At 47.8% G+C, this 27,924-nt stretch overlaps 2 protein-coding genes across 5 annotated transcripts in view; both read left to right on the top strand.

Annotated features, from left to right (window-relative positions):
• Positions 1 to 27,924, top strand: part of rabgap1l (RAB GTPase activating protein 1-like) — a 69,779-nt gene that overhangs the window by 13,165 nt on the left and 28,690 nt on the right. For all 4 annotated transcript variants that reach the window (XM_067229559.1, XM_067229557.1, XM_067229558.1 and 1 more), the window contains exons 12-13: positions 4,470 to 4,563; positions 4,910 to 5,060. In XM_067229559.1, the coding sequence (XP_067085660.1) occupies positions 4,470 to 4,563; positions 4,910 to 5,060 (245 nt within the window). The remainder of the gene's footprint in view (positions 1 to 4,469; positions 4,564 to 4,909; positions 5,061 to 27,924) is intronic.
• On the top strand, positions 13,508 to 14,650 carry gpr52 (G protein-coupled receptor 52). The gene has a single exon (XM_067230053.1). It carries the CDS (start codon positions 13,508 to 13,510, stop codon positions 14,648 to 14,650), a length of 1,143 nt encoding a protein of 380 aa, XP_067086154.1.

Below are 27,924 nucleotides of genomic sequence, written 5' to 3'. Positions count from 1 at the left end.
AAAACCTGTCACCATCATCCTTCTTTTCCCCCTGTGTCTCACACTTTCTCCGTTCATCCGCTTTACCCCCTTTACCTGCACACCTACATTTAGCAAAATGTAGGTGTGCTGCCCTTTACATTTCTAACTCCCGAGGTCACGGCTAGAACTCTCTTCCCCCAGGGGAATCACGGTTTGTTTCACTCAGCATGTGAGAACTGATGCCGACATCATTTCATTATTACCAGACATGTCTTGATTGAAAATGTGCATTTTCCGTTTTCTGAAAATGCACAACATGTTCTGTTTCAGTAAAAAAAAAAAAAAAACGCTTGGCGTATTGGATTGCCTTCAAGGAATGTGTAATACAGATTGCTTTGGCGGAAATAGCTTGTTGGGAACAAATATTATTAATGTATATGTATTTTTTCAACCATTGTTCTTCCTTGGTAGCGGTAAGGTCGCATGCAAATGAGAGAATCTGTACACATACCCCTCCCCCCTCGCAAATTAAGTGCTATCAACATGTAGGCGTTCTTCACATTTTCTACAGACACCCTCCCCACAAACGCTCCTTTCTATTTGCCTGCTATGAATCAACTGTGAAGTTTAATTTTGTTTGGGCCCCCTGGAGAAGGATCCCTGGCAAGCATGTTTGTGTGCATTTTGTGTAGGGGGGGGGGAGGATGTGTGTGCGTGTGTTTGTGCATGTGTGCCCAAGTTGATGACTGGTGTGGACACGTATTGTGTCGATCGCCAAAGTGTGGCTGTTTTGTGGTCGGGTGAACGTGCTGTGAAACCATGGCTACATGGGCCATACGTGTGTGTGTTACCTGACTGTGTGTGTTTTTTGCGGTGGGTGTGTGTGTGTCAACAGCGGGGAAGGTGTTTCTTTTGGAACGGCCAGGACAGAGACTGTGAATCCCAGGGGCTTTGCAGGCTCAGTGAATTCACTGGACCAGAGTCCAATCTGGTTAAGTGGGGTTGGCTTGCTGTTGGAGCACCTCAGCATGACACCACCTGGTGCCTACCTTGTCCTGCTCCCGGCACCAACTCTGCTCACTAACCCAGTTTAGTAACAGCCTGGTCAGTCTGCCACTTGGAATGGTTCTGTTCTGATTTCTGAAAAAAATACATTTTTTGTTCTAATAATCATAATTCTTCCATTTTACCGTTTTGTATTGTATTTTTTGTGTATGTTTCGACAGGTACATAACTACCAAAAACACACATCAATCACGTGTCAGTAAAAGAACACCTTCAGAGGTTATCAGTAAGAACACAATATTTTGTTTAGCTGTCAATAAGGGTGTATTCAGTTTCAGGAAACTGGCAAAACATGAGAAACACCATGAGCAGTCCAGAAACACCAGCTCCTCTCCCACAGTGTAAACATGGGCCCCTCGTCCATATGAGCCCTGCCAGAGGACAGCTTACCTCAGCAAGGCACAGCCCTTTCCATGACACCGACATCGTGGTTTAGGCTGCAGAGAAACTGTTTCTGAACTGTAAGCAGGACAGTGATCAGAGTCCCCAATGTCATTGACTGGAGTGCTAAAATGACTTTTCTGTTCATTTGTTTTAGTTGAGCAATTTATTTGGCAATATTAAATATGATAGTTGACTCTAAAAATAAGAATCCTCATTCCAATGACCACACAATAACACGCAATTAAGTGTTCAGACGCCAAACAGGTTTTCGTTTCCCAGCATGGCGATCGTTTCAATCGAGCGATGAAGCAGGAGCTCTTATCGTGAACAAATGTCATTTTGAAAGGAGCCAAAAGTGGAGTTGTCTCTTAAGTTGGAGGTGGAGAAGATGTCCGCCCACCTGCTCGATCGCCGCAGTCGCCCTGGCAAAGACCCCAGCTTCCTTCAAGGCCCCTGGAGGCTGTCTTGTTAAAACGCGCCGTGGCGATGGTCCTCTGCCAGGGACGAGAAGGCATTCACAGGCATTTCTAAAGAATCCACCACTTTGCTCCAACTGTCAGAGAAGCCGGGTGAAAAGAGAGGCTTTCAAGGCATGTAGCTGGAGGTCAGCTTCATTGTCAATAGCCCTGAATGGTTTCCCAGTGTGAGAGCTGCACACCCCACCCCCCCATCTTCACCGTGATTGGCTGTGTATCTGCCACCATTGTCTTCCTGGTTCAGAAACGTGTGTTTTTCGACTTTATTTTCACCCTTCTTGCAAGGATACATGAAGAATCATCTTATCCGCATAACAGAATAGCCGGGTGAAATAAAGAGAGGAGACTTGCAGATTTTCTATCACCATTTTACCCCCCCCCCCCCCCCCCACCACACACACACACACACACACACAAACACACATACACACACCAAATCTGTTTTCAACATGGTTACACGAACTGCAAGCATGCGCGTGTGTGTGTGTGTGAGCTTTTACACCCTCTCCCATTGTACACCCGAAGTGAACCACAGCGATACTCCAGAGTGTTCGAGCCTGGCACCAAAAATATAATAACCACAACACATAATCACAAAGCTGAGAGACAACTCCATCCGCAATGAGTTGCCTCGCTCTTCAGATAAAAAGGCTACTGGCACCATGGTAATGACCTTTGTGTATGTCGCGGTTCACACACACACACACACACATTCTTTTTATTACCTTGAGAAGCAGCTTGCCGCTCGGGCGCTGCCATGTCACGCTTCACAGTCACGTGCCATATCCAATCACAGCCCTCTCTTCTCGCAGGAAAGCCAAGGGCCGCCGTCTACCACTTGAGTTTGACGAGGTCTCTGTGAACCCCATTGTATGGCCTACATAGCCCTACCAGAGTCCTTTTACTGCATAAGCAGTGCCCATGCCGCATAGAGAATGACTGACGCGCCAAGCTGTGTTTGGTGTTCCACAGATGCAATGACACTAGAAATAGTGTGAAAAGATATCTTTGATTGCTTTCCTATAAATAGGTTTTTCGGGGAAGAATTGAAATGGGAAAAACGGACTGCTAGCAGTACTGCAACAGTCTGGGATGTAGATGTATTTTACAAGGTGGCCCTGTGTTCTAGCCATGCCGATGAAGTTGTACATTGTGGCGGCTGTTTGAGACGGGTTACTGTGTTTTTACTGTTTATCTGTGTCACAGCGTTGTCTGAAGAGAAAGGGGGGGGGGGGGGGGTGGGGGGGGGAGCATGGAAATGGATTTGAGAGCCGGTTGCACCGTGAGATGTATAATGTATCTAGGGCCTCAGCATGGTTTTTAGCTGTGTGCATGGTTATTGATGTTATACTCGGTGACGCATCACTGCGACCCCGCAGGACTCCCTGTTCCCCGCCACCCACCGCGTGCGGACTGGAAGTGCTAGGTCAGCCTCACTCCTCATCACACTCAGCCGTGTCAGACGCTATGTTTCGGATCCAGACGCAGAGGCCAGCCACTCACTAAGGGAAATGCGTGTGTGTGTGTGCGCACGCCTGTGTGCGCGGGTACTCCAACATGAGAGCGTGCAGCCGCTCACAGCTGCACAGCAAATCATAGCCCTGTGGAAGGCTCGCCCCGTTCCCCCTTCAAGTGGCACAAAGCTGATTGTGTATTGTGTATAATCAGTTTAGGAATTAGAAATCTGTGTGTGCGGTGAAATAATGACACGCTATCTGTCGCTTCTGTGGTCGTTGCTGTTCTGCCGTTTAAGGGACTCGGTCCCTGTAGCGTATTCATGTTGATCAAACTGTTGTTCTCTCTAAGTTGTTTTTCTCTCTTGCTCCCCAAACTTGGCTTTTCCCAGTAAGACAGATACTAGGTATCCCAAAAGATTACAAACTCATTTTGATTCAACTATTTAAGGTAAAAATAAGACAGATGTTTGAAACGATTTAGTATGAGTGAGAATTTTACAACTGTGCACCAAATACATACCTGTACAAACACTCAACTCATCCTTGGCGTTGACGTTAGTCAACATAATTAACGTATTTTTTGTTTAAAATGGTTGATGTCATCTGCCACCTGACAATGGTTGTCATCGGTTTATTGCCCCCAGGAACACAATGACACTTATTGAGGGACTTGTTGCACTTGTTGGCTAGTTGTAACTTAATTAACTACTTGTACTCGCTGTGAATTATATTATTGTTGCTTGCCTTCCTCCAGGTAAACTCTAGCACCTTTGAGGATCATGTTGTTTAATTGTAATTTGTTAAACTACATGCTCTTCTGGTTCTACCCATTGGCACTTATTTGCTTTTCACAATGTATGCTTCATGTTTTGGCTACCCGCAATGTTTTTGAGGTTGAATGTTCGTTGTTTATGATCATTGACCTATGCACTTTTTGTAAAGCTCTTCCTTGTAAGTCGCTTTGGATAAAAGCGTCTGCTAAATGTGTTAATGTAAAAGTAAATATGATTTCTCAATTTATTGTGGGAGAGATTCTGTGGTGTTTCACTGTATTGTTTGATCAACTATGACCTCCCTTCCTGTATGACATTCTACAGATGTGTAACTTAAGATGTATTTCCTACAGATAGCGACAGTGAGATCTCCAGTGGCACGGGTAACGTGTCCAAGGATTGCCCGGAGAAGATTCTGGAGTCCTGGGGTGGAATCCTCAACAGATGGTGAGTGTCTCTCAGAACAGGGAGTCAGATGGCTGAGTGGTCAGGGAATCGGGCTAGTAATCAGAAGGTTGCTAGTTCGATTCCCGGCTATGCCAACCAAATGACGTTGTGTCCTTGGGCACTTCACCCTACTTGCCTCAGGGGAATGTCCCTGTACTTACTGTAAGTCGCTCTGGATAAGAGCATCTGCTAAAATGACTAAATGTAAAATGTAGAACACCTCAGACATGGCTAAAGTTGGCCAGTTGGTGAAAGAGCTACTTTGTTCATGTTTGATTAGCCTACACCAGCCTGTATTTCTTTTGATTCCGATTAATATATTGAACTCAACTTGTGTACGTGCCAGGCATGGGAACCTTTCGGCGAGGCCCAAAGGCCTGTCTGCGCTGGTGAGGCCCGGGGTCCCGGAGGCCCTGAGAGCAGAGGTCTGGCAGCTGCTCTCCGGCTGTCACAGTGACCAGGCACTGCTGGAGCACTACCGCATACTCATCACCAAGGTAAGCTTCTGACGTGGAAGATGCTGTCTCTCTCTCTCTGTCTGTTTCTCTCTCGCACGCACACACACAGTCTGACCAACCTTCCCATATCCATGTCATACACACACTGAACTCTTTCAGGTGGCCACTGACTGTACACACACATTTCTTTCCATTACATATCCCTTATATATACAAACACACACACACACACACAGCCTATGTTCGCTCAACACTCAACAGACACACTCAAACACGCCCTCTCACTTTTGCACGGCAGTGAATTGGGTTTTTGTTATATTCTCGCAAACAAACGCGGAAATAACACGGCATGCACCCAACCCGGGACGTATGGCGATTGTTCAGTGCAGCTACGGTTCTTTTGTCTCAACACCTGCCGAGCATTTCGCTGTGTGTGTGTGTTGGTGTTGGCGTGTGACCTCCTTGCCCACATCTCACCGTCCTTGTCTCTGCGGGGGGGGGGGGGTGTGGAGACCAGGCAGGAGCCGGAGAAGCTGAGACAACCTCCACATCTCCAGGGCATTCAAATGTCACTGTGAATATACAGTACCCTCCAGAGCTATGGACTAACCCTCAGCTACCCACATCAAACTCACGGTCCAACTCCGCTGGCTCGTTGTCAAGTCCTAAAGTACAATGGGGTCAGGGGGAGGCAGGGTGGACCACAATGTTTCATGGTGAAATATAATGGCATGTTTCGAGATATCGCCATTTGCATCAGGTGATGATATGGGGAAGTTAACAAGATGAAGCTCCCAAGGTTTTATGGGTAATACAATACCCATTCCCTGTGGAGAAAGTGGCTTGAAATACAACGCGGCAATCAATAAGCAGAGAAAAAAAGATTGGTGAAAGGTGGAGCGGGTGTGTGTGTGTGGGGGTGGCTGGAGAGAGAGGGGGGGGGGGGGGGGTGTGGGGGGGGAAATGGACCTATAAACAAAAGGTTGCAGCTGGAGGGAAATAAATAGGCAAAGTCACGTAATGAAAGAATGAAACAGGAGAGAGAGGCGACTGGTGTCTTACTCCTTGTGTATTTATATTGTGCCCACCTCCCACCCCCACCCTTGCCTGGTGGTGTATATTTCCCTCCCTGCCACGCTTCTGTAACCCACGGTCTATTTCATTCTTCTCTTTTTCTCCCTCCCCCCCTCTCTTTTTCTCTTTCTTTTCCTCCACTCTCCCTTTCTCCTCTCTCTATCTCTCTCCTTCCTCTCTCTCTGTCTCCACGCCTTTCTGCTTTTCTTTCCACTGCCTCCCACAGAGGCAGAAAATAGCAGCAGTCCAGATGAGTTGCTAAATATACCTCCACCACCCCCCCTACCCCCACCACCCCCCCCCACCCCCCCTTACGTAAGTTCAGGTTGTGTGACTGGAGAACAGAGCTCACACGCTCATTTAAATACCTTGAATGGGCCGCGCCCCTCCTCATGGAAATACTGATATTGACAGACAGACGGACGTTGACATTGATAGACGTTGACATTGATAGACTCACTCACTCATTTAAATACTGTGAATGGGCCTCGCCCCTCCTCATGGACACGCTGATATTGAGAGACGGATCGCCCGTGCTCTAATAATACCTGCTAGAGGATGGGAGAGATGTACACGGCCAGAGGACTGGGGGGTACCGCGCCATGTCAGCATTATTAATGGCTCTTGTCTCCCCTCGATGATGACTCTAATGCTGATTGAATCCTAAGTAATTGGGCCGTAGACAGATATGGGGGGGAGGAGGGGTGGGGGGGGGGATGGGTGAGTGGGGGAGGGGTTTGAGGAGGGATCGGTGTCATAAATTGGAGCACATTTCACACTGCTTGCTCCTTGACGCTGACACGCATTTGGATAATAATTTGTGGCACTCGAGACACAGGGTTTGGGTCTTACGGCTAAGACAGGAGGGTAGAGGTGTGTGTGCGTGTGATCAAGTCATTGGTGGAGCTCTGGCAGTGTGTGTGTGTGTCGTGTCGTCTGGGGAGTATAGCCGTCCTTCAGGGTATCAGACATGTTACTGCTGCGTTCCGTCTGGCTGTCGTCTGATCGGATGGGACACCCAGCGCCGGCTTCCCTCCCGAACACAACAACCCGGGAGGGGAAGCAATCAGGACGGATGGCCTGGCCCCGCGCGTGGTCGTCACCTCCCAACGAACCACTCTCACATGATTTATTGATCGAGACAATTACATAGTATTGAAAAGCAGCGCCTAAATACACGGGCGAGGATGAGAGAGGGATGAGGAGGGTGGGAGACACGACAGGAAATAGAGGGGACCTTGAGGATCTAACTAAACGCAATAATACCTGCTAAATGGTTCGTCTTTTATCGGTGTTATGCCTTAAGGTGTGTAGCTGCCCCTATCTCATTCAAATAGTAGCAACAATAATTTAATATTTTAGAAGGACCAGATAAGTTGGGTATTTTGTCCGTAGGCTAATAACAATTATTTGGATCATTTTGTCGTTCATAACATTGTCGTCGTCAAGAAAACTGCCGATTTAGAGCAAGAACGAACTTGTTGTTCTTCCTTCTCGCTTTACAGTATTTGGGCCATTCAAATACTGCAGGGCTCCAAATAGAAGTGATATTATAACTCTGCCGGCGTTTGAGGCATGAAGCGGGGTTGAATAGTTACATTACATTTACATTTAGTCATTTAGCAGACGCTCTTATCCAGAGCGACTTACAGTAAGTACAGGGACATTCCCCGAGGCAAGTAGGGTGAATTGCCTTTCCCAAGGACACAACGTCATTTTGTACGGCCGGGAATCGAACTGGCAACCTTCAGATTACTAGCCCGATTCCCTAACCGCTCAGCCACCTGACTCCCTGAATATAACTACTTTCCACGTGTGCACATGGCTTTGCCGCGAGGAAGGTGTGAAACTGACATTTTCCCAACCTTTCCCTCTCCCCAGAGAGTGCTGTGCCAAAAGGTGTGCTGTTGTTGAACCGTGGCTTTAAAAAACCCTGCAGGCTGTGTCTGGAGTGCTCCCCCAGAAGAACAATTTCACTGTAAAACCGACAATAAACTTACGGTTCCTCTGGCTGAATGAATCGAAAGCCATAGAGAGGTTTGATTGCTCCAATTGGAGCTGTAAGTGTACAGCCGTAAGTGTGCTCAGTTACAGCATACTGTAGCCCTATATACCAAATTAAAGGTCACAGATGTAGTATTGCTTTTCCTTGAATGAGGATTGATTTTAACTCTAAGCTACTCAGAATCTTTATTTCCTACCGTAGGGTCAAGAATCCCTTTCTCCAGTTTTTCCCTCGGAAACAAACTGAAACAGCCTGTACTTTTGTGACACGTTTTGTCTAAAATGAGGCAGTGGTTTGGTTATGTTGGGAAAGAATGTTCCTTTTTAGTTGTCTGAAAGATCTGCAGTTCTCTCACCTGAGCTTTGTCTCTCTCTCTCTCTCTCTCTCTCTCTCTCTCTCTTTCCTCCCCCCTTCTCTCTTTCTCTCCCTCCCTTTCTCTCTCCCTCCCTCCATTTCTCTCTCCCTCTCCCCCCCCCTTCTCTCTCTCCCTCCCTTTCTCTTTCTTTTTCCATCTCTCTTTCTCTCCCTCCCTTTTTATCTCTCCCCCACCTCTCTCTCTGGCTGATAATGAACAACTCCATTTGAGTCTTTATGAAGCATGTAATTAAATCTTAGATGAGGGGGATCTTTTATTTTTTTTCCTTTTCCTCTCACCTCTCCAATGGTGCTTTACATTTTTATGTACCGCCATATGTGGGCCCTGCTCCTGCTTTGCAGTGGCATTTAGTGATAGCCCGCAATCAAAGGTAGCATCAGTATCACAGACTCGGAAGAATTAATAAGGCGCCCACACATGATAACCCACATACTGTGAAGGACAATGTACATGGGATAAGCTGCCATGGAAACATGCTTGGATTTATTGAGCTCTCTCTCTCTCTCTCACACACTCACTCAGTCACTCTCAGCTTAGTGATGCCTCCTGTGCCAATTCTGCCTGTTGTCTCACCATTTTTTACTTGAGGCGCTTGTGTGACACTCAGAGATATCTGCATAATTATAATTTCTTCGCTGTGTGTGCGTAATTGCTATGTCGGTAAAACTTTTCAGCGCATTGCAAAAAGGTAGAAGAACAGTGTTGATTCTGTGGCTGGTAACAAGGATTCATCCAAATTCTTTGTTTAGAACAGGTTATTGTTTGACTAGTTGTTGGTTCAGGCATGGCACAACCTGTGGTGGGTGCTAATTTGCCATATTTGTCATTGATCTAGGTGATCTACTACTCAGTCATATTAACTAGGTAATTAAAATCTAATTAGGAATAATCCTTAATTTCAATGTATTACAGAGTGCTTCAACCAGTGCAGGCTGGATTATGATGTGATGTTGGTGTAATCTGGTAATCCAGTGGGATGAATCACCTGTAGTTTCCTCATGCGCTCCTGTCTTCTCGGTCCCAGTTCTCTTCTCCAGATCATGTGTAACCCCTTTTTCATACTACACTTCTGCATAGCAAATGCCTTCAGGGCTTTGCATGAGAGTGTGTCACTCACAATCCTTCCCTTCCCACCCCTTACCCCGGCCTTTTTGTCTTCAGGCCAGCTGCAGTGCTCAACCACAGGCGCCTCTGCCACACACACACACACACAATGTACTCCTTTTAACAGGCCACACTCCAAGCCCTATACATGAACCTTTTAACGGAGCCCACCACTGTCCTTGACTCAACTGAGCCATTCGCACAGCTCAGTGGTATACATTAGCATTAGCATTGCGTACCACGTCGCGGTTTCTGTACCCTCCATGGAGAATCCATATCTTGGGAGGGGGGGGGGGGAATAAGAAATGTATTTGATTTGGTTTTCTCCTGCTTTGAGGAAAAGGGAAACTGAGAAAGTCACGTCATCCAAATTTCTCCCTCTAAGCAGCTTTAACGTCTTACATTAAGCGTGGGAGTGTGTGTCTGTGCGTCCTGTGGCCTCCGAGACAATTCTGCTGACACAGAAATGACAGTTGAGATTACGGAAAGACACCCAAACGCCAGGTTTGCTGGTTGTGAGTGTGAGGACCACATCATAACAGTTCTGTCTCTCTATCTCTGGATCTCTCTTAGCCTACAATGCAAGGTTCAGTTCAACTTCAAACACAACAAACTTGCACTGAATTATTAAATAATGATAATATATATTGTAATTAATATCATTACATTACGGTAGATACATTTAAAAAATCGGGTAGTTTTGCCACCAATGAATGCTTTTACAATATAATTGTAGACTGCACCTTAATCACAGTTAACATTCCTGCATCACCGTCAAACGAATATATTGCCAAACCTGGTGTGTTATCAGGTCATATTTAAGCACAATATGATCATTTTGTTATTCAAATCCACTTTCCTGGAGGCGTAGTCATTAGCATCTGAGGTTAGCTTGACAGCTAAGGTCCTGTAGGTGCTATACGCGTTAGCACTGTCGGTTGGGGTTTGTTGATCTGCTGATAGCTGTATTTCGAAGCACTGATCTCTTCTATTCCGTCCCATTCAGCCCTCCCCAGAGGGTGTCGGGGGCAGTGAGAGCTGTACTTCACAACAGTAGCCCCCTATTCCCAGCCCCTATTTACCCAGCCGTGACAAAAAAGCATGACCAGGCGATGCCTGCTTATCCCAACACACAGCGATAGTGGCTCCCAGGGGGGGGGTGGGGGGGGTGGCAGGCTACTGTAGTTGTTTTTTTACCACCCTCTCCACCTTCCTTCTTTTATTTCTTTTCTTGCAAAATTGTTACAACGCAGTCTGGGCTGGGCTTTCTTCACCAGCCCATCACCAGGTTCAAAACGATCAAAGTTTGCCGGATTTACTCCGAGTGTGTCATTACTCACATGGGGGGGCTCTGTGTTGGTGTAATTTCACACCTCGAGAAACACAAGCACACAGTACTTTATATTTCACATCACGATTATTCCTTAGCTCATGGGGATGGGCTTTGTTGTTCTGGAGAGGGACTTTTCTTTATTTGTTCACTTTCTAGTGTTTGACTCAGTACCACCTCAGGACGGCCCTCCTCCTGCTTCCCCAGCTTGGCTCTGCCCGCTACATCTGCCCGGGGATGGTCCCGACTTTACCAAAATGCCTGGCAACTGTAACCAAGGGGCAGGGAAAGCCGGGCTCTGTCATCGGTTGGCAAATCTGACTCGGGGCACAGAGAGAGAGAGAGAGGGAGAGAGCGATGGAGGGCAGAAGAGAGAAAATAATGGGGGAGGGGGCTGGGTACTATAAAAGAGAATGGCCAAAGATTAGCTTAGTAAATTCGGAATAGGAAACGTTTCCATAAATAGCTCGGAGGGGGTTGGACAAAAGAGAAAGCAACAGAATAATGTGGCAGAGAATCTCAGGTGCAGCCAGAATGGGAGGGAGGGAGAGAGAGAGGGAGAGAGAAAGAAACTAGAGAGGGAGTGATAGAGAGAGACAGCCGGCTGTAGAGTGTCTGCGGGAGGTTGAGTGTGTGTGTGTGTGTGATAGAGAGGGAGGGAGAGAGAGAGAGAGGAGGAGGAGGGAGAGGGAACTGTAACCCAGTCACAGCGTATCCTTCTCACTGCACCGACGGCGAGGGACAGCACATCCCGTCGGCTCTATCGTAACGGATTACACCGTCTATCTACTAACTGCATCGGTGCCGAACAAAGCTTTTTTCCCAAACGTTTGTATTACTTTCGGACTTTTCACTTTGATCGAAGGATGCCAATGTGTTCCGTTAAGTGATTCGTTCATTAGTGTAAAGCTTGGGGCTGACAGACGCATGGAGCTAAAGAGGACACCTTCACAGGAACGACCGAGCTGAAACCGGGACCCGAACTAGGACTCTCTATTCTCTCTTTTGTGTCTTTTGTCCGCTCGACCAGACGTGGGCTTTTGAGTGTGGAAAACAAGAGTCAAAGGCTCGATGGCCACCTGAACAAAAAACAAAACGCATATTTCAACGGATCTATGCCATAAGTAATAACACCGGCTGCGGCAGTAAGCCCCTTTGCTGATGTGAAGTGCTTCTACCCCCACCGCGGTGTTGACGAATATCTTTGGCGAAACGGAAACCCCCAACAAGTTTCTGTTACGAACAAGCGGAATGCGTATTGATCCCACACCCAGTGCAGCTGGCGCCCTGAACAGGCTTTCTAAGAAGACGCTGTGAGGGGGATCACTGAGACTCAGCCAGCCTCTCTCTGCTCCTGTGGCATCCGTTGACCCGCCTGTGGTGGAAGATTTTGGGCTAAACAACCACCATCTACCCACCTGGACATGGGGGGGGGGGGAACTAAGCACTGCTCGGATTGAAATTTGGATTGAAGCCTAATCGCATCTGGATACTTTGATGTAGCTTCTTTAGTCCCCCTCTCTCTCTTTCTCTCTCTCCCTCTCTCTCTCCCTCTGACTGGGTAAACGCGTTGTAAACACTATTTTCCCGGCCCTTTGTGGAACCAGAGCTGTGACATCAACCCCCGTAGAGATCCCCCTGTTGTTCTAGCATGTGTCTGTGTTTTGATTTGGACAATAGCTGGGCAAACATGGGGTCCAGACACTGATGAGGGGACGACTCTAAACTCCAAAATAAAAGGATGCCTGCCACAGAAGTGAAAAACAACCTGACTGATACTGATGGCACGTTGGAACTTTTAAAGGGAGACTTCACATTGATGGTGTGATTCTCACACAGAGGTTATCGATTGTAATCTTCCTTCTGTGACTTTGTGTGGAGTGGATTGTTAAGGATCTGTTCCCCCCCCCCCCCCCCCCCCCCGAGCTTCATGCTGAAAAAGCTATTTTTGAAAGTCAAAATGACACAGCGAAGGTAAATGCTTTAATACCATTTTCTCTTATCTATTGACCTAAAATAGAGTCACATGCTCCCTGACTTATTCAATCTGTGGTAGAATCTACAGAGGAAGCAGAATGCCAACCTCGCACGTCTGGCCTCTCTAGTTTTTGCCCTTGCAAGGACAGCTCCTTCCCCCAAGCCCCCAATGGCCACCATCATTAGAATCAGAAGATGTGGCCACCGATTAGCAGTGTGAGTGGTGTGAAAGCCTAGCCCTTACGGTAGAGGCCTGGCGTAAACCTACCGGTTTTCCTTTTTTTGGGGGTTCGCAGAGGAAATATACCTTCACCCGCTACCTCCTTTAAGCATGACTGATTGGAAAAGTGCAGCTGAAATGAACGTCCTCCCTTCCCTAAGGCTGTATTGATTTTTCTCTCCGGTTGGCGTTCGTTCGGTTGAGACCCAGCTATGTGAGAGCGAGGCGGAAGAGAGAGCGAGCGAGAGAGAGGGATTGTGCTCCGTTCGCTAAGAGGAAGGTACACCGACGAGCCCGGGGGGGGGGGGGGGGGGGCCAGACGACGGTTCTACAGTTACAGACAACCTGTGCTGCCGGAGGCACGGCACAAACCTGACCTACCTGGATCACTCCCAGAACAATGAACCAGTCGTTACTGATGACAGACCTGGTGCCCACTGCCAACAGCAGCCTCGCAGGCCACCCAGGCAAGCCCGGGAACCACTCCTGCCCCTTGGGATGGGGCCAGAACGAGGGGCTGGAGGCCTGCGTCTTGGAGACGGCTGTCATCGTGCTGCTAACCGTGCTCATCATCGCCGGGAACCTGACGGTCATCTTCGTGTTCCACTGTGCCCCTCTGCTGCACCACTACACCACCAGCTACTTCATCCAGACCATGGCTTACGCCGACCTTCTGGTGGGCCTTAGTTGCCTGGTGCCCACCCTGTCCCTGCTGCATTACCCGGCCGGCGTTCAGGAGCCCATCACCTGCCAGGTGTTCAGCTACGTCATCTCTGTTCTCAAGAGCGTCTCGATGGCCTGCTTGGCCTGCATCAGCGTGGACCGCTACCTGGCCATCACCAAACCTCTGTCCTACAACCAGCTGGTGACGCCGTGCCGACTCCGCGGCTGCATCGCCCTCATCTGGGTGTACTCCAGCCTGGTGTTCCTCCCCTCCTTCTTTGGGTGGGGCAAGCCGGGCTACCACGGGGACATCTTCGAATGGTGCGCCCACTCCTGGCCCACGTCGGCCCTCTTCACAGGCTTCGTGGTGTGCCTGCTGTACGCCCCCGCCGCCCTGGTCGTGTGCTTCACCTACTTTCACATCTTCCGCATCTGTCAGCAGCACAACCGGGAGATCAGCGAGCGTCGGGCACGCTTCCCTAGCCAGGAGATGGAGGCCGGGGAGGGCGGCGGCGGCGGCGGCGGAGGAGGAGGGAACGGCAGCGGGCACCACGGCGGCCACGGACCCGATCGGCGCTACGCCATGGTGTTGTTCCGCATCACCAGTGTCTTCTACATGCTTTGGTTGCCCTACATCATCTATTTCCTGTTGGAGAGCTCCCACGTGCTGGACAGCCCCGCCCTGTCCTTTGTCACCACTTGGCTCGCCATTAGCAACAGCTTCTGCAACTGCGTCATCTACAGCCTGTCCAATAGCGTGTTCCGCCTGGGCATGCGCAGGCTGTCGCAGACGATCTGTTCCTTCAGCCACTGTGCTGCCGATGACAGAGACTTTGGGGAGCCCAAACCCAGGAAGAGAGCTAACTCCTGCTCCATTTGAAGGAAGGGGGTCTCAGAGGGAGATGTTTGCCTAAGCCAAGATTTGAAGGATTAAATCCTCAAGAAGCTGCTGGATGTGGACACAACAGAGCTTTCCCCAAAGAGAGTGCATTCCCACCACGAAAGAGTTGATTCCGTATGAAACCAATAACAATAAGTTGTGCAAAAGCATAATTTGCAAGAAAACTTGAGAGATGAAACGGCATAAAGAAGCAGTGAATGCTTGAAGGTGTAGTGTCTGAACCACAGGATATTTGACTGACAGGCTTTGAAGCTTTTGTAATGGGTTTTAGTTGGCAATCTATTGTAGGTGCATCACGTACAACCTAATTTGTTCATGGTTTATCTCAGGCTTCAACGTTTACATTTTCTGTGTCAGTCGGGTAAGACTTAGCAAACATACCCAGATATGAGTTGTAACACTGGAGAATAAATTATCTTAAACTTGACCACATGTAGGCTTTTTTCAGATTTAGTGGTGGATGTTGGTTTGTTGATTATTGGGTTACCAATGATGACCTAATCTTGAAGGTCTGCATTTTTTTTTTTTTTTACTTTCCTTCATAGGAAAGTTTTCATTTCATTAGCATAGACAAAGTAATCCTCATTTGCATAGACATTCCCTTGGTATGCGGGTTCAAATGGCTGACTAGACTTCAAGTGTTAATGCTATCACTTTTTACATCGGTCAGGATTAACAACAAAGGGCCTTAACCGGTATGAGAAAAAGGTTTTGCTGTGTTGGCAGAGTTTTTGTTAGCAAACACAACATCATTCTAAAGACTTTGGGTCAGCCCTAAGGCAAAAGTTTGTTTGTTGTCAGTTTTGTGAAACATAGAACATTCGGCTGGTTGAATTAGTCTTGTTGAATTGTTCTATTTAGATGTAAACTACTTAACCTGTGTCAGTTCTCGGATGACTGTTGAAGAGGGCAAAATATGGATTTGTTCACTTAATTTTATACTCTGGTTGGTTAACGGAGACATGTTCTCTAGTCTACTTAGATTAGCCTCCTACAATACTGTCCTCTCAACTTGTTGAAGCTATGTGCAAAGACTGTTTCCCTTTTGGGACTTTGTTGTACAAAATGCAGATGGAATGTGCAATGAATGCACCTTAATGACTGCATTTGGTAATTTATTAAACTGTTAAAAGTTGACTGCTGCACAGGCGCAGTCATTCCAAGTTCATGTTCTTGTACATTCCCAGAACCATCGGTTTTTATAGACAACGTCGAAAATAATTCATAGATGCACACAGTTCACAGCACCAAGTTATTGTGAGATCCCTTTCAACTGTTGTGATGGTGTAGGCCATTTGTGTTTAGACCTCTATGCCTGTACTGTATCTTTGACGGTGTGAGAAAAGAAAAAAAACACAGCAAGTCAAAACCTTCTATATTGTGACTATTGTACAACTTTATGCTGCTTAACAGTTACCTGTGTAAATCATCATCCCCTCTCTGCATTACAGATTGTTCTGTGTATGTGCCTAAAGATGTCTATTTTTTTTGGGAAAGAAAGAAGAAGAAGAAGAAAAAAAAAAGATGTCACAATGATTTCCATCCTTTTCCTGAAACAGTTACATGGACACCCTGCACTCTTATGACAGTGTCTGGCAGCATGGCGTTGTGTTTGACCATATCTTGTGACAAGGCCCTTTTTTCTTTTCGACCCATGAACTGTAACGGTCCCGTTTGTTGATGCAGTACTAATGAAATTAGTCTTTGATTAACTTTACAGTAAGGTTTGAATGCTTGCTTTCTTTTGTGGCAAACTCGATGAGCCAGAAATCATCAACGATGATCTACATTTACATTTAGTCATTTAGCAGACGCTCTTATCCAGAGCGACTTACAGTAAGTACAGGGACATTCTCCCCGAGGCAAGTAGGGTGAAGTGCCTTGCCCAAGGACACAACGTCATTTTTTAAATTTTATTTTTGGCACATCCGGGAATCGACCTCTATGATCTGAGTCCTACACAGCACTGAGTGCGGACACCTTCTCCTCTCTGATTGATACTTGATGTCTACTACTGTAGAATAGATCAGAAAATACGGGCGGTTGTTTATCTATGAAGTGCATTCTCAAAACATACGGTAGCCGTAGATCAGATAGGACCAAGCACATGCAGTATGTTTAAATTAATTTTAAATTTTCATTTAAGTTATATTAATTTGACACCGTGTCTAGTAAAAACCACGCCATTCCCTGGCATTTTATTCTTGCAGTCCGCCATCATGTCCTGGTTGTTGGGTTTTATGTACTCCTACATATTACACCCATTTTTCACTTATAAAAATAATCCCAGTCTAGATGTCTGCTTTACAGCCAGTCTTGATCTGGTGTTATGATTAAAAAATGTTGCTACATCTTTCCACAATCCTTAGGCCTTTAGACCAGATAACCTTCTGCATCTGGCGTCCCTTTGATCAAGACAGACATAGGAACCACTTGAAGATCAATTTTTGCTTTGCAGTGTTTAATTTTGGCTTGTTAAACAGATAAGGTTCAGATATAGGAAACAACTGCGGGGAATAAAAGTACAAAAGGACCCAGATCTTACCCAAATGTAGTTCACTTGTCTATTATATTTTATTTCTGTTTATTGTAGCCATGTTATTTCTTTTTTTATATTGGTGTAAATATATATATTTTTTACTCATGCACCATGGACTATCACTAGTTTTTGACTATCATTATGACCAAATGGGTTTCTTCTGAAATCATGGTAGTGCAGAAATATCAAGTGCATTGATGAGAGTGTTGCATCATATTATTTGATTTATACACTAAGTATATTTATTTATTTTATTGTTTCCAAATGATGAAGCTACTTGTGAAATAGGAGTGTGTGTACTGTGTGTTTTTACCCTGCTGTACAGGCAAAAAAAATCTGATGGCAAAATCTAAAAGGAACATTGGCGCATTCATTTGTGTTGATTCAGCTAGACTGCTGTGACTTTGAAGTATGATGTTTTTGACTAGGAAACAAATCGATTAATTACACAGTATCTATTTTTTTATTTCTGAGATTTTGTCAAAGGCTATTGTTTTGTTGTTGCTGCCAATCCAATAAAGGTTAAATGATTAGAATCAAATGATTTTCGTTGAATGGGACTAGTTGTGTGTGTGTCCGTGTGTGTGCGTGTGTCTGTGTGTGTAGCAGAGTTTTTAACACTGCATTGAAACAAAAACAGCTTGCTAAATGTTGGTTTCTCTAAATTATTCTGTAAATGTAGGGCACATGCTTGAACATTTCAACTCGTTCATGTCAGCAAGGGCAGCTCCAGTTAGTTATTTTGTTCAAAGCAGTTCATAGCCATTCCTTGAAAGAATTGAATTCAGTATTCACTGGTAGTGCATTGTCTTATGACACATTCATTGACTCAGACACGTCTGAAAAACACCCTAAATCAGATGTTTGTTTTTAGCCTTTAGCGCTGTCGGCTGACAGAGTTCAGAACTCTGAAAATGAGACTTCCCAGCATCGTACACTCAACAGGACCTGATCTCTGTAGGCTGGAACTCCAGAGGTCGCCGTGCTGTGAGGGTCTCTGAGGGGGTATCAGTTTGGAGCTCTATCAGAGAGAATTTGTTGTGACCTTTATCCCTTCCATCTAACGAGCACATCAAATATTTGTCTGATTGGGCAGGTCTTTGCACTTCCAGTGGGTTCATGAATAAAGGATGTGCAGACTTGCTCTTTAAGGCCCCCTCTCTGTTGCTGTTTCCAGAAAAGAGGTGGAATTGTTTACATAAATTGTTTCACGTGTGTGTGTGACTGGTGGAGTGTTCTGTATGGTCTGCGGAGGTTCAGGATTCTTCCTGTACTGTGCTGTATATCATCTATCTCTCTATTAAGAAGGGAGAGGCCCGGAGTAATGCTGTTTAATGGCCCCACAGCAAGTAATGGCTTTGCAGGTACCTTGCCCTTTACTGACATTGGGGCTAATGCATGCCGCGTCACAGGCTCTCCCACCGTAAAGAGCTGTTCGTTATGTGGCTGATCCTTCATTATCCCTAGCCCTCAGACAGCATGCCTGCTCCCATTTCACTCAGGGAAAGAAAATGAAACCAGAAGCAAATTGCCTTGGCGAAATCCATACATTCACCTCTAGATCGCAGTCAAGTGCCCGTGCTTCATATCCCAGGGTACTTTGATTAACGGGGCGATGGGCCAGTCGAGTTCATTTAAGGAAATGCCGGAAAAAAATCCTGTTGTAGATGCCCTCTCAGATCGGTCATGTTCTTGTCTTGTTTATCAGACGGGTGCAGAAAGAGGCGGGAGACATTTTGAGGGGTTCTAGTGTGTTCTGAGACGTCTCAGTGCTGCGTCCTCACGCGTTTCCTTTATTTTCGCTCTTTTTTTTTCTTCTTTTTTTTCGTCTCTGGGGAGGATAAAAACTATGCAAGGCTAGGTTGGTAGTGCGGGCGATCCCTCCTCCTCCTGCCTCTGGGTGCTAGCATGGCCCGGCCCCGGTTGGTGAATGTTTTCCAATCTTCCTCAACAGTTATTTTCCTTTATCGAGGTATGAAGGCAGAGACACAAATTATTTTCAAAAGTTAGTTATGTCCTGACCTGTTGAAGTTGAATTGAGGCTAGTGGAAATGGTTGTAGAAGTTACATTTCGTGTATTTGCAGCCCTTTCTCTAATTTCATTTCCTGACGTTTGTCCACAACATCGGTGGCCCAAGTGACCCTGTGTTTTTCCTCAACATCGATTTCCTCAGAAGCCAACGCTGATTAGACCTTACCCGTTGCTTTTGTGTGTGTGCGTTTCTGTGTATTTCTCTGTGACACAGACCGATCATTATCTGCCTAACCTTTTGCTGATAGATGGCGCTTAGACCCACAGACTCCAGTTTTGCGTTGCATGTTACACGGCTGCCGTTTGTCATACGTTTTGTCTTTCGTGCTCTTCGTATCGTACCACCTCCCCCCCCCCCCCGTCCTCCTGGTGTAGGCTGCTCGACATTTGTTCCTCCTGCCAGCCTTTCATCCATATGCATGACGCTAACCAAGGGGAGCTTACAGTCCAGAATGATGAATATGTATGCCCAAATCCTCTCCATGTAGACTGTATTATGAATTCTCTTTAATATTAATCGTCACAGCTGCACATTTGCACGTGCGAGAGAGAGAGCCTCATCTATTCCCCCCCCCCTCCCCTGCCCCCGTCAAATGAATGCACGGCCAATGGCGGGAGAAACACCTGCCCCCTCGCTGCAAGACGAGGGAAGCCCTAATCAAAGGCGAGCTGCTCACGCTCCCGTCCGAAACAATGGGCGCCCTCCGAGGCCTGCCCAACAGCTTTAATGGGGGCTCTGCCAAAGGAGCGCCAGATAGACAGAGACGCCACACTCATGTATTTTGCATGGAGACGCTCTTTGAAAAGGCCGGGAGTGAGTTAAACCGGGGGCCTCGCATATGCTGCCGAACAGGTGTCTGCCACATCACAGCGAGCCTGGGGCCTTTGTGTTATGACGACGGGGCTGTTTGGAGTTCTGTCAGATGTCTAGCAGGTTATGCGAACCACCCCGGATCTGGCTCTATCTAAATAGGGGGAAGCCCCTTATGCTGTGTTAAGGTTGAGGCACACCAGCCCAGAAGGTTCTAACTAGCTGGTTTGGGAACCAAGGGGTTACCGTGGAGTTTGGCGATGTTGGTAATTGTTTCCTTTTCTCATCCTGCAACTGCACCAATGGTCACTCTGCCGTCATAACCTCGGTCTAGACTGAGCAAGATCTAAAGCCGCCCCTTATAAGTGTCTCCTTGATCTCTCACTGTCGCCGTCATCTCCTTCCACAACCTACTGTTTCATTTGCAAATTGACACAGGTCGTAACACAGACGAATAGAATACAAAACTACGACCTGACAGCAACATCGTATCAATACAGGATTCAATTATCTCCTGGCCAAGTGTGTGTGTGTGTGTGTGTGGCCCCGTCACAGCTTGCACTGCTCCTGAGCACAGTTGATGATGGCAGATGAATGGCCCGCGGTCTGTTGATGCTAACGCTAGCAGACAGCTAGCGTTAGCTAGCTTTTTTTCCCACTCAACGCTATTAGGCTGGTCGCACCCCACCTAGCCAGCTAGCGCCATCTGGGGGTGGGGGGGGGGGGGGGGGGTGCGGCAGTGGCGTGAGAGCCAACCATCTGCGCGCGCGCCCACGCCATCATAAGGATGAGGGTGGCTGCCATCAACCACATATAGCTACAAATAGATCAGGTGTGTGCGCAGTGTGGCTAACCATTTGGCGTTTTGGGGTAAGGTTGAATGGTGCATATGCATATTCAATGGAGGATGTGCACCCTATATACACCCGAGATGTTCAGTATGTTCATGCAAGAACCCCGGAGTAATCGGAGCAAGCTCTCTGACACAGCAATGATAATGTGTCCCCAGATTCAGAAGACGTCTCAGCAATGTCATATCTGTTATGGATGGCAAATTGTTGTATTTGTCTCAATTACATCATCTCGCTCTCTTTCTCTGGGACTCTCTCTGTCTCCTCTCTGTCTTGTCTCTATCGCTGTCTCCTCTCTCTCCTCTCCCTGTGTCTCTCTCTCTACCCTTGGTCTTCTTATGCAATGCAGGCTCTAAAAGCACTCACAAAATCCATCTACTCCTCAGCACAAAACCATCTTCATGGCTGACCTCAGTTAGAAAAACCCATTTAGGTCAATGATATTATTTGGCCACCAGCATTTGATAATACGAGACGGCCCATGTTACAGAGGAGGACGTAATCCCCGTTTAGAACGAGAGTGGATTTCAGAATGATTAGGGCTGGCGTGATGAGGATTCTTCGGTTGTTTCTTGTTTGAATTCATGATCTTTGTTAGCTGTTAAGTGAGTGAGTGTGTTTTTGGGGCGGATGTACATAACTGTGTGTGTGTGTGTGTCTGTCTGTGTGGTGTATATATTTATAACTTTGCCCCACTGTGTGTGTGTGTGTGTGTGTCTGCTGGCCCCCCTTTAGGACCATTCCCCAGCTGGCGGTCTCCTGTGCTCTGCCTGACTCTGGCACTAACACACTCCTGCCACACACCCTCCATGACAGTGGTGCCAACCACAGACACACACCCACAGAGAGAGAGAGATCAAGGAAGGATATACGATTGTTAAAGGCATTTAGAGAAACAGGCAGATGAGCAGACATGTAATTGCCAGGAGCTCTGCATGTGCAGTAAACCTGGCCATGTAGTCCTTGTTGTCTAGCCCGGTAGAGCCAGTTCTTTTTAAGTAAAGTGTATGTGATGCATTTGGGTTATGGTAATCTCCTCTCTCTCCCTCACACATCCACACCGCACGCCCCGCCCAACCCCAGGTAGACTGGCAGACTGTCTAGTCCCAAAGCCTCTCTACGGGCGTTTAGCAGAATTAAACACCATACGACAGCAGAATAGCCCCTGCAGAAACCTGCTCTGCATCCCGGAGCTGCGTGTCACATGACCCGCACACTGCCATGCAGCTGATTAGTGTTCTGCCCCCCCCCCCCCCCCCTCCACCCCCCCCCCCCCCCCCTCCCCCCGAGCCATCATCAGTATGGTTAGTGCCACCGCCATGGTATTTGCACAGGAAATGGGAGGGATAGGGAATGGTGTGTGTGTGTGTGTGTGGTGTGTTAAAGAGACAGGTTAAAAGAGCTGACACACTCCTTTACTTGGCCCTGCTGAGCTTGCCTGGCTGCTGGGGCACTCGACAGCTTGTGGATCGTGGAATGTTTGCGTCTTGTGTTGTAGAACGACAGACATACACGTTCTCAAAATGCACATGATTAGTTGCAGCTCTGTTGATTCACGTGTGTGTGTGTGTGTTTGTGAACGCGCGTGCAGGGCATTTTCTTTACAAATATAGTAGCCTTAATTAGGTCAAAACCAAAAAAGAAAACCATGTTGATTTCGTTAGTTCGTTTTCAACAAAAAACCTTCACCCTTCTCCTTAAAATGATGTTTTTGCATGTCTCCGCTGAACGGCTATGGCAGTGTATTTGACGATGGACGCCAGGGTAAATCTCAAGATAAGAGAGGAAAAACGATTCGTAACGGGGCTTTATAATTGTCATGGAAACCGAGAGTGATGCTTCCCGACCGCATGTTCGCCCGCGTCGTCCTTCCTTCCTACGGCGCCCGTGTTTGGGATGCACCACATGCGTGTTCTCCCTCCCTTTTAAGAATCTCGAGCGTTTTTCTCCTAAGTGGAACCTCACATTGTTACCCTGTTGGAGAGCTGTGTGTCATCTGAGTCCGGCTTCATTGTTTTTCTGTGAAAAGCCCAGCCAAGGGATCATATGTCTCAGCTCCCAAAATAGAGCCTGCCATGGAATAACCAACTAATGTCATTAGGAGCTGAACAAACAGGTTATGAAGACCCACAGTAGAGACAGGGAGGGGGGGGGGGGGGTGGTGGTGGAAGAGAAAGTGAAAATTCACTTTCAGCTCCCTAAGGAGTGCTAACGTTATTTAATTAGCCCAACAAGTGGCAGCTTTGGAGGAGGGTTGTAACTGCCTCTCCAGGGAAGTGTGTGTGCGTGTGTGTGTTTGCCCAGTTGCCCAGATAACCAAGAACAATCGCTGTAGCTCATACGAGCAGCCTTTGAGCGATTGAAAGGAAAGGTCCTTGGAGTTTGAGTTCGACAGACAGTCAGCATTGAGGACTGAGCAGTGGATGAAAATGGCGTGTGTGTGTGTGTACGCGCCCGTGGTTGTCTGCTTGTGTGTTCCAGTGTTACTTTGCTTTTAAGAAACCAACTGTTCCCTGACACTGTCTATGTGGGCTGCTGGGAATGTAGAGATTGACAAGAGAACAGTGTGCACATGGCTTGGGAAGAAATGACCCCCCCCACACACACACGCACACACACGGACATGATGCACTGTCTCTAAGTAAGAGCATATCTGTTTGTGTGAAAATGAATGGACAGGCCAATGTGCACACTTATGTGCCCAATTCAACATAGCAGTTGCTGCTTACACTACAGAGCTCGTAGCATGACAACAGACGGAGATGAAAGCCCGTGTGCGTTTCCGTGGTTAGGAAATATGGAGAGAGAAAGGGTCAGAGGTTAAGGTAACATACGGATAACTGTCTACGCTCCAGTTTCGTGTCTTATCTCCTGGAAAAAACGGTATGTTCCGTGACTCCTTCACCATGCTTGCACACAACAGGCTACGACCTCGTCGAGGTAGTGTAGCTATGGCAACCTGGAGCTCTGGAAGGGAAGAGGATTTTCAGAGTTTATTTGAAGTTTATAAATAGGGTGCAATTAAAATGGATATTTGTGCCGCTCCGAAATAGCTACGTTGTTATTCATTCATGTATGCATTTGTTCTGAGGATAAACGGACTCGGGGAGAGAGAAAAAAAAAAAGAAAAGATTGGTTCCTTGAACTCGGCAGAAGCCAAGCTTTATACGTCTACCCTGAACCAACTCCATCATTGTTGTAGCAAGTAGGGGTCTTTAGATGGCTAGTGTTGAGACTGGAGGTAACCGTTTCTTTGTTCAGTCGATGCAACTGAAGTAGAACGTCTGTACTAGCCTCGCGTCTGAAAAAGTATTACACATTTGGAGGTGTACTGGGGCTCCATATACGTCCCAAATTCCACCCCCATCAATGCCGTCAGCTGTAACCAACCCTAACCCAAACCTTTCTCGGCTTCAGGAAGCTGTTTATATTTACGTACGTTGAACTGAAAGCGATACTTCTGTTCTGCCATAGGGCGCCGTGTGTAAAGGGACACCTCATGGCAGGGGTCTACAAGCTGGTACAAGTGCAATGAAGAAAGAGACCCTTGTCTGCGAGGACAGGAGGCACAGCTTGGGTGAACACACTGTGTACCCTTGTAGTCTTCGGCGGCTAGGTCGGAGAGGTGACCTGAGACTCGGCTGTCTTTGACATACACACACACACACATATACACACACGCACACAAACACAGTCCGACCGACCTGTGCGACCTCTCGGCTGCCTGCCCCAGCTCACCAGGAGTGCTGTCCACCTAGATCAATTATCCTGTCCCTGGAGTGTGTCTCTCACAGGAGCAAAGCTCAGCCAGGGCTGGGTGTAAAGAGGGACACGAGGCCATGTCACCCGCTAAAACACAAACGCAGAAAATGCCAGGTGTCCTGGGAGGGCTCTTCTGCTCTCTCTCAGCCAGGGGAGCGGTGTGTGTGTGAAGGGGAGGGGGATGGGTGGGGTGAGTGAGTCAGTGAGTGAGTGAGTCAGTGAGTGAGTCAGTCAGTGAGTCAGTGAGTGAGTGAGTGGCGCCCCACCCTTTCATCCAGCATTCCCGGTTTCTGAAGTGCATCTTCCGACTCGGAACACGCCTACAGTTTCAAACCAATTAGAATGCATAACCACTCGGCCCGTTAAGACCCACGGTGACAATAGTGCGACGGATGACTTTGCACTCTGTCAAGAGGACCAGCTGTTGTGTCCCCTCGAGGGACCTCCCCGAAAATTCCTCGCCGCGGCCCACGCTGAAGGACAAAGGTCTTGGAGGAAGGACTTGATTTTTAATTAACGGACTGCCGTTGTCTGAATATCTCGTTTATTATTGCCTGCCTTGGAAGATGAAGAATGATTCTGCATCCAGGCGTACCCAGGGATTATTGTTATCGTTGTGTTTCACTGGTTGTTTTGGATTCATTCAGGGTCGTACCATTTTTGATGGTAACACGCTTTAATGGACCGGCCTAGATTGCCAGGCAGCGCTAAAGGTGAATTCTATGTCAAGATATAGCTGGATCACAGCTGGACACTTTAAGGGGGCTCTCTAGCATCTCCTGACACAGATTGAGTTCAAGGTGTGTGTGTGTGTGTCTGTGCAAGGTGTGTTTATGCCCCCATGTTCTCCCCGTGACACACTTAATAACAGTCCGTAAGTACGATCACACACTGCGCACACATGCATTATGCATGAACAAGATTAATCTGTCTCTACTCTGGCACAGCTTAAAAGGCACCACACCCCTGTCCTCTCTCTCTCTCTCTCTCCCGCCCGTTCTCTTTCTTTTCCCTCTCCCTCTCATCCTCCTCCATCTCCACCTTTCCTTTGTGGCTCCATGGCAAGGTGGGGCCTATGTGATCAGGTTAATGCAACTGTTTGTCAATTTCAATTACGTGTTCCCTTTGAGGTGCTGGATTTCACCCGGGAGAAAAATAGACCCTGTAATATCCTTCCTGTCAATCCTCTCTCCTCCCTCCGCCTCCTTCCCTCTCTTCCTCCCCATCGGAGCAGTCGAGCTCCCTCCGTCCGTCCCTCCCTCCCTCCCTCCCATATCGGCACGGCATCGCAATCTCTCTCGGCTTGCCAGGCTTTTGGCTTTGCGCACACAAGTGCAAAGTGTAACGATTCAGGTACACAAACCTAATCTATAAATCTATGAAAGCCTCCGGCTTGGTGAGACGGAGCTCGGGAGGACTTCCTGGGAGACGTTCCAGGGGCGTAATCCTCGGACAGACGTGCCTTCAACATCTCCTCCTGTCTGTTCATCTGGGGCCTCTTAGTCTCCAGAAAATCGTGCCAAACGAACCCCCTTTGCCCCTCGTCCGGCACGCGACGTCATCGCTCGCCGGCGCATGTTTTGGTGTTCTCGCGTTTGGTGGTCCACCGAACTTCTCTCCGGTCAGGTGTGTCATGGAGTCGGCCCCCCCCCCTTTGGCCTCGCTCTCTTCAGGGTGCGTGAAGGCAAGCGTTGTTCCGGCATGCCCTCTCCCTGCATCAAGGGGCTGGGATGAGCTCGCTGGCGTCCCCCAGTGATCTGGGTCATGGCACAGCATGGTGGGCTGCTGGTGACAGCCCAGATCTCCCCCAGCCTGGCTGAGAACGCCTGCCTGCCTCTCAGAGCCTGCTGGAGAACCACAGGCTCACACGACACACACTCGCTCACACACACACCCACACTCATACACACTCACACAGACACACACCAGCGCCACAGAGGGATTCGGATGCTTCAGATATGTGTGTCATAGTAACCTGGCTTCTCCAGTCTTTTTTTTATACTTGTCTTTAAAGGTTTGTGCATGTCAATCTGAACGGAACTTCTGGGGAAACTATCGCTGCTGCGAGTTCTCGTCAGCCCAGGCAGAGAGAGCTGTCTCTCGCCCGCACAATACAGCTAGCCGTCTTACGCTACTTACGGTTAGCCTTGCGGCGGGATGCCAGTGGCAGTTGTCAGGCAGGATCTCCTGCCACACTTATTAGGCTGGCTGTCACGTCGGGCTTAATGGGGTCTGACTCGTCGTCTGTCTGAGCCCCACATGCAGCCCCAACTCAGAGGTTTAGCTCAGCACGGCTGCCTCTCAGCCGTGGGTCTAAAGCGAGCAGGCTCCAGTCAGCGCACGCCAACGCCGTGCAACCTTGGGAAGGGCACCATCAAGGATTGACAGCTGTTTCCAGCCACAGTTTGTGAGTCCACATGGTGGTTTTGGTGTCGAAGCGTTTGGGACAGAGTGGATGGGGATAGCCGAAGCACGGCCAGGACCCGTTATGATCCATCCGCCTTGTTGTATGTCCAGGCCTGAAAGCTGGAAAGACCTGATTTGACGTTGTGAGCGTTCAGAAACTGTTCACAAATTGTGAAGTAAGTTCCCTGAGAAACATACACTAAGGCCCAGTTTCCCAGACATGTACTAAGCCTAGTCCTAAAGTAAGAGAACATTTTTATGAAGATTTCCATTGAAAAGTTTTTTTTAGTCTAGGACTTGGCTTAATCCATGTCTGGGAAACTGGGCCTTAGTATTGCAAAAACATTGTGGAGTATTGTTATATTCTTTTTACTATACTCACGGTACTACCTTTTACCACAGCAAACGAGGAGAGACTCACAGCCACACGTGGCAGAAACGGGTTCAAATCCTTCCTCGGAGGTCGCTGGGTTTGTGTTTCCTCCTGAACGAGCAGCGAGCTGACAGCAGGCGGGCCCGCCTCAGACCAGCCATGAGCCTGTGGCTCTCTCCATCCATCAACATGGTGGAGGCAAGGCCACAGGAGAAGGGCTCGCTCTGATTTAGGCTTCGCCATCCACCGCAGTGAAATTACACAAAAGGAGGGTGGGGGCTGGGGGCTGACAGCATCTTATTGGATATTGGATTGGCCATATATATATACACACACTTGCCCACACACGCCCGCACACACCTTTCCACCCACATATTCCTCCTCTTGTGCGCCGGAGGCTGGCTTCACAGATGTTAGTGACTAAATGACCATTCGGAGCCCCTTCAACTCCCCCTGCTTATTCATGAATACGATTTGTT

The sequence above is a fragment of the Osmerus mordax genome, chromosome 26, assembly GCF_038355195.1.
Source record: "Osmerus mordax isolate fOsmMor3 chromosome 26, fOsmMor3.pri, whole genome shotgun sequence".
Classification (NCBI taxonomy): domain Eukaryota; kingdom Metazoa; phylum Chordata; class Actinopteri; order Osmeriformes; family Osmeridae; genus Osmerus; species Osmerus mordax.
Note: the sequence above shows the minus strand (reverse complement) of the source record. Positions and strands in the feature narration are given on the sequence as shown.

What these genes read in the sequence shown, in the direction of transcription:
- gpr52 (XM_067230053.1), top strand. Translation starts at nt 13,508, where the DNA reads ATGAACCAGTCGTTACTGATGACAGACCTGGTGCCCACTGCCAACAGC.